The sequence below is a fragment of the Anneissia japonica genome, unplaced genomic scaffold (assembly GCF_011630105.1).
Source record: "Anneissia japonica isolate Jap-2015-1 unplaced genomic scaffold, ASM1163010v1 scaffold8989_len88253_cov97, whole genome shotgun sequence".
Classification (NCBI taxonomy): Eukaryota; Metazoa; Echinodermata; class Crinoidea; order Comatulida; family Comatulidae; genus Anneissia; species Anneissia japonica.
This window is the reverse complement of record NW_022746640.1, coordinates 42,970-49,266: the sequence shown is the minus strand read 5'-3', so window position 1 is coordinate 49,266 and position 6,297 is coordinate 42,970. Positions and strand designations below refer to the sequence as shown.

The 6,297-nt window shown below is 34.1% G+C and overlaps 1 protein-coding gene across 1 annotated transcript; it reads right to left on the bottom strand.

Annotated features, from left to right (window-relative positions):
• Nucleotides 1-1,019: 1,019 nt before the first annotated feature.
• On the bottom strand, nt 1,020-3,066 carry LOC117120267 (calcium-responsive transcription factor-like). The gene is made up of 4 exons (XM_033265279.1): nt 2,962-3,066; nt 2,555-2,665; nt 1,842-1,991; nt 1,020-1,618 (listed from the first exon to the last, which is right to left on the bottom strand). Exons 1-4 carry the CDS (start codon nt 3,058-3,060, stop codon nt 1,373-1,375), a joined length of 606 nt encoding a protein of 201 aa, XP_033121170.1. The 5' UTR covers nt 3,061-3,066; the 3' UTR covers nt 1,020-1,372.
• Nucleotides 3,067-6,297: the final 3,231 nt, after the last annotated feature.

The following is a 6,297-nucleotide window of genomic DNA, read 5'->3' as shown; positions in this document are numbered from 1 at the left end:
ATCATTGATCACAGACCAGCTATACTGTAAATACTCATGTTGCCCATACATACTACCTCATTTCCAGTATCTTCACTTTAACATAGTAAATTCCATAGTGGCTAGCCTATTATAATCATTGATTAATTATTAAATATACTGGTTACTAACTTAGTATTGCCCATATTAAATCAAAATGATAAAACAATTAGGAATTATACTGAAGTAGCAACCATGTTAGCTTAAGAATTAACAAAGCACATTAATGTTGTGCCAGACTTATTTAGGTGGTGCCAATGTTAAACTCAAATTTATTGGTAACTGTACACACACTGAAGTGGTATCCGTAGGATAATATTACCAGCATACTATTAAAAGTGGTGCCCATATTCATAAGTTATTAATTAGTCATACCCATGGTGTGCTCAACTTACCTTAATTTAATTCACTGAATTGTCAATGTTATCTCATGTTTATTGATTTCTACTAAATATACCAAACTTGGCAGCCAACACACAAAAGTGAGGCCATCTTAGCATATAAACATAAATTAACAAATTAATCATTCTAAAGTGCTAAAATTATTAAAGTTATGCCCAAGAGATCTCATATAATCAATTTGCAACATAAATTCCCATGTTAAGTCACATTCATTGATTACTACTACTAAAATACTGAAGCGGTGTTCAACATACTAAAGTAGTGCTCAAGTTATATATAATCAATTATTATCAATACAACTTAGTAATTAGTGCCAAAGTTTGACAATATTCATCGATTACTGCTAAACACGCCTAACTGGTGCCCAACTTACTAAAGTAGTGCCCAAGTTATCTATAATCAATTATTATTATTGCTACAGTTAGTTAATATTAATTTATTACTGCTAAAGACACTCAACCGGTGCCCAACTTACTAAAGTAGTGCCCAACTTACTAAAGTAGTGCCCAAGTTATCTATAATCAATTATTATTAATTTATTTTAGTTAATTAGTTTAGTTTCTTTCCTATGGAACCTGTTAGGTCATAAAAAAATTCATCATGTTTTTTATCATGAAACCCTTACAAAACTTTATGAATGGTTTAATTATGCTGTACACACAACTTTTTAACACAAATGTTGGATCTTCTTTTAGTATTATGACAAATTCTACTAATTTATAATTGAAGTAATTTTAAATAACCAAAAAATGTTCACCAATGTCAACATGGATTAAGATTATTAATAAAAATACTATTTTTTGGGTGAAATGACAAGAGTGAAACTTATGACTATGTGAATTTGAAGTTTGTGATAGTGATAATGTAAATTTTACTTTGTCTAACTACTGCACATCATTACCAGATGTTAATTACATAATATTATATATATTCACTACTACTATTATTAATATCACAAAATTGGCTCATACCTGAGTGCCATAACTGCAACATACATGTGGTTCCTCAATGTCTGCTCATGGGGATAGAAACCTGCATGTGTTGTCGCTGGCCGGGTTTGAGGGTCAGGGAATAGAACCGTCTCTACATATATCTTCAGGTGTCGCTTCATTTCCTGCACATTTTGCACACCATGTCCCACCAACTCATGAATTTTCTCTTTAACATCTTTATTTATTGGGTTGAGAAACCCAGTAAGCTACAGTACAAAATTAAAAAAACATAGTTTAACAGCTAGGAATAAATAATAATATTCACAACAATTCAAAAAAATTAATAATTACGGATATTTTATAAAAATTAATGACCCGACTTGATTGGAATAATTACCTCATTTGTCTAAATTGTCATGTAGTAGGTGAAAGCTTTACTCATATAATACAGGATTATCAAATGCTACCAAAAATGAGAAATAAAGTTACCGTGCCAGTCTGGTGGATGTTGTTATGAGCTTCATCTGATGGGAAAGATATATAAAAACGTCTTTCAGCCTCAAGATGTTCTCCGTTTTGAATAGCCTTCCTCAGATCCTTGCTCCTTTCGACACACGCAAACTTGCTATGTGTGTCTACCTACAACAAAAATGTGAACATATTAATGGACAGAATACCAAACTATCAATTACAATTCTAATGTATGGTAAAAAACAGTCATGCTCACAACCTTACTCGTACCTGACCAAATCCGTGCTTGATAATAAATAAGTACTACTAGATTTCACCGGGGCTGTGTTCTGGCCAAAGTAGTTTTAGATATAGAAAAAAAATTAACATCCACAGATCAAAAATACAGGGTACTGTACTGCAATTACATGAACAATAATTAAATTAATAAAAATATTTTGGAAAAGATGTTTTGTATATGCAATTCAAGTGTGAATAAACCTAGCCATATATTGGTTTTAAAGATGTTTTGTATATGCAATTCAAGTGTGAACAAAAATACCTAGCCATATAATTGGTTTTCACAAACATTTTTTTCTATACACGGACACCAAGCTTTCATTTTTATTACACATCAATTCGTCACTTAATTCACCTATACAAGAATTGTTACACCATACTTGAGAATAAACAAAAGATTCAAAATTTGTGAAAATTAAGTAAAAATTTGGATTTAAAAAAGCATAGCTAACCTTAAATTGTGGGAACCTAACGACTTCCTTCACTGTAAGGGTAGCTGGGCATCCTTTTTTCTTCGAGCTCTGTATTCTTTTCCTCCACCTCTTTCCTGTTGGATGGTCTCCCTGGTGTCATTTTGATAGAATTGAAGACAATGTAAATAATTGGCTTTAGTCATTTTATGCAAAGCTATATCAATTTAATTATGTATTTGTATATGATTCAAAATAAGTTGAATAATTACATGTTAATAAAATAATGTTTAAATCCGTCATTTTTGTAGTGAAGTGAAGTATCTTTATTTTTTTGTTTTGTGTCATCAGTTTGATGAGACTTATCTATTGCTTATCTGTTGATGTACTGCAATCATGCAAACAACGAACAAAAAATGAAATGTGAGATTAGTGGATATGATAATTACCTTGAGTTCATTTTCTTTCTTTTCATCTTCCCTTTCTGTTGTTCCTTTATGTTTGTTTCGACCATACATACACCCTAAAGTGTAAGTCGATGTCACCATAAAGGGGACACCTGACGGAAATGGTGCCCATATAACGCTTGCCTTGCTAACCGTTAGCGTATCAGGATACCGCTAACGGTTAGCGCTAACCGATCGGGCGTTCTCACGCAGGTGCTAACGGTTAGCGCTAACGGTTAGCTCCCGATCCGGATACTAGGGCTCTCGTGAGAACCCGGCTTGCATCAGCGGTAGTCAACAAAAGAGTTACAGCCATGGTTACAGCATGTACGCAAAGATCGTACGCAGCGGATACCCTACGCGGTTTTATTCACACGATCTTTTCCTACTTTTTTCGCCAGTGACGTCACGATTAAATCGTATATAATGGCCTATAACTCCATAAGAAATTGCCAAAAAGCGATTTTAAGGTTGTTTATGTTATTGCATATTAAAATTCCCCTCTAGAACAAAAAATCATTTTGTGTCTGCACATAACCTTTGATGTCCCAAGATGTGCGTCCTTCTGTTGAATTGCCTTGGTATTATATTGACATTGAATGTCCGCCTAAATGCTTCAAGTGATAGGAATTCCTTGTTGTCATTCATAACATCTTTGGCAAATTTAACCCCGGCCCAATGGTGATAGTATACTTTTTCACCACCGATTTTAATTATTTGGTTTGTCCACAGGGCACTTCATAAAACCTCTCAGTAGTTAGTAGGTAAATGACTTTGTGTTGATTTTTTTTACTCGCATTCGAAACGTCTAATCAAAAGGGGTTATTTTTCTATGTTTTGGGTAAAAATATTTATTAATAATATCCCACATTCAAGATAGAGACATCATCAATTTTCGTTGTTTTGTGAAACAGATTTAAATGTCATTACAATTTGTCCGAATCAGTCTTCTAACCCAAGTTATTTTTATTGTAAGGTATTAAGGTGTGATCAACGTCAATCAACGAAGACCCCAATTTCTAGTATCCTCCATCATTTGTTTTCGAGCCATGTTATCCTTACCATTCCCATTAAAGGAAAAAAAAGTTTGTATTAAGCATGTTAATTTGCATATCTCCTGGATTTGTTAACAGTTGTCGAGCCAGGATTTGCACGACGGGGAACTGAGTTCCCCAACGGAAGGTTGGGGGGGGGGGGTCTGGCGATATCCCCGTCGAAAAAAGTGGACGTAGTTGGGTCGTCGCTCAAATCTCTCGAAAGTGTTCCAGGGGGCGAGGCGCCCGAAAAATATCACAATTTAGGGGTTTCAAAAGCTTATTTAATCGCTTTTGGGGTCTACTCATATGTAAAAAAAACATAGACCCTATACATTTTTTCTCCCCGACAAATTGTGTTTTTTCTCCTTGTGGGGATGGGGAAGTCCACGGTACCCCGAGGGTGCCACCCCTGTGTCGAAGTGAGGTTCGCCTACGAGGTGTTCAAAAAATTTCAACTGTTGCAGGCTAGATCTAATTTAAGACAAACCAGTTAATATTATTAGCTCCCTATATGATACTAAATTCGTCAATACGAATTTGAATTGTTTGAAAATTCATTTTTAAACGCAGTGAAGATGAGCCACAGAACAGGATTATCCTTGATGGACAGCTGATATATAAAGCAGATGACAATGAGGAAGATACAGACGTTTGCTTTTACACTCAGTAAGTTTTCAGTTTCAATTTTAACTCTGATTTATTTTGCACATTATATAAATGTAAATTTAGCTAATATGTAAATATGAAAATGAGATTTAAGGAGTTACATTAGAAGCAATACCGTATTGCTTAAAACATTTTGAATAAGAAATAAACGATCATAGTCGTAAACCTATCTCATTGCATTCACTAATATGTTTCGAGTCCAAACAAGAATACTTCTTATTGGTCAAATGTTTTTCATGTTATTTAAAAAAAAAAATCTAATCGTATGTAGGCCTACACTATCCAACTTTGACTTCAGAACCCTGGAATTAGAAGGCAAGCACCTTAACTGTCAAGATTCAGCTGTTCTTCGCTCAAAATCCAACGTGTTGAGCATTTACATTTTTTTCCATTTAGGGTTACGATAAATTTGACGATACGTAATATTACTTCAACGAGCCTTAATTGGAAATCATGGAAGGACAACTGCCAGGAGCAGGCCCGTAACCAGGGGGAGGATCGGGGAAGGGGGTCGGACGATCCCCCCCACCTCACAGAATAGGGAGTTCCGAAAGGTGTAATACACCAACACAAAACACACCTTTATAAGTGCAATTTATGCACTTCTGTACTGTAAACTCATTTTTTAGGCCATTTAAATTATAATCACAAAAAATCTATGTACGTCATTATTAAATCTATTATCCGTTTTTTCTTCAACATCTATGTCATCATTGAGTCTATGTAATAATAACCATGTTTTATAAATAATAAAGGCTGCTATTGTGCATAAATGGTTTATAATTTGGTTATGCTCATTGTAATTTGAAACCCCGGGTATTATTGTACTTTTAGTCGTTGTATGACGCAACGGGAAGAATACAACAATAATATAATTTTTCCAGTGAAAAATGCTTATTGTAAGTTATAAAAGCACTTGGCTATTGATGAAATCAAACAAGATAAAATATTGCAAAGTACAGTTGAGTAGTAATCCGATTGACGGTGTGAAAATTGTATAGCAATTGGAATACTGTGCTATATTGGGGTAGCACTCCTTAATATATATAAAATAAATCTTATTATTAATATATTTAGGAAGATTCAAAAGATGAAATATTTGACAAATAAGGATGATTATATGATGTCATTGTTTTAGTTAATTCTAGCGGGATAAGTTAGCCGTGGTACTTTCCTGACTTATTTGTCATCTAATTTCCTGGTACCATGAGGAAACTGGTTGCTGTCCTTAGTTGACCTTTAAGCTGAATATAGTAATAATACTGATTACGAGCCTGAGGAATGAAGATTAACATAAGCCTAGCTGTGTTTCAAAACGATCTATGTAGCAGCATAAAACAAATAATTTCCCACAACAGCTTTAAATTAATCTTTCTGTTATGTGTATAGGCCAATTGCTAGGTATCAGTAACGTGTATAAACTCGACAATTAGGTCAATAGGTACAGTGCCGTAGTCGTTTAGTTTGAGTCAGTAACTTATGTGTTTATACGTTATGACAAATGCTCATTTAAATAGCCTCATGATGGTTGGAATACATCGTGATAGGTGAAGCAACCTCGACCATGACAACGTGGTTGACAGATTTCATGCAAAATTTCCAAAATATAGAATTTCACTTTCAAGAATGAGGATTT

Coding starts and splice junctions, on each gene's coding strand:
- LOC117120267 (XM_033265279.1), bottom strand. CDS start 3,060: ATGGTGACATCGACTTACACTTTAGGGTGTATGTATGGTCGAAACAAA. Junction 2,666..2,961: donor AGAAAGAAAATGAACTCAAG/GTAATTATCATA, acceptor AAATGACACCAG/GGAGACCATCCAACAGGAAA. Junction 1,992..2,554: donor TTAGGTTCCCACAATTTAAG/GTTAGCTATGCT, acceptor TTTTTGTTGTAG/GTAGACACACATAGCAAGTT.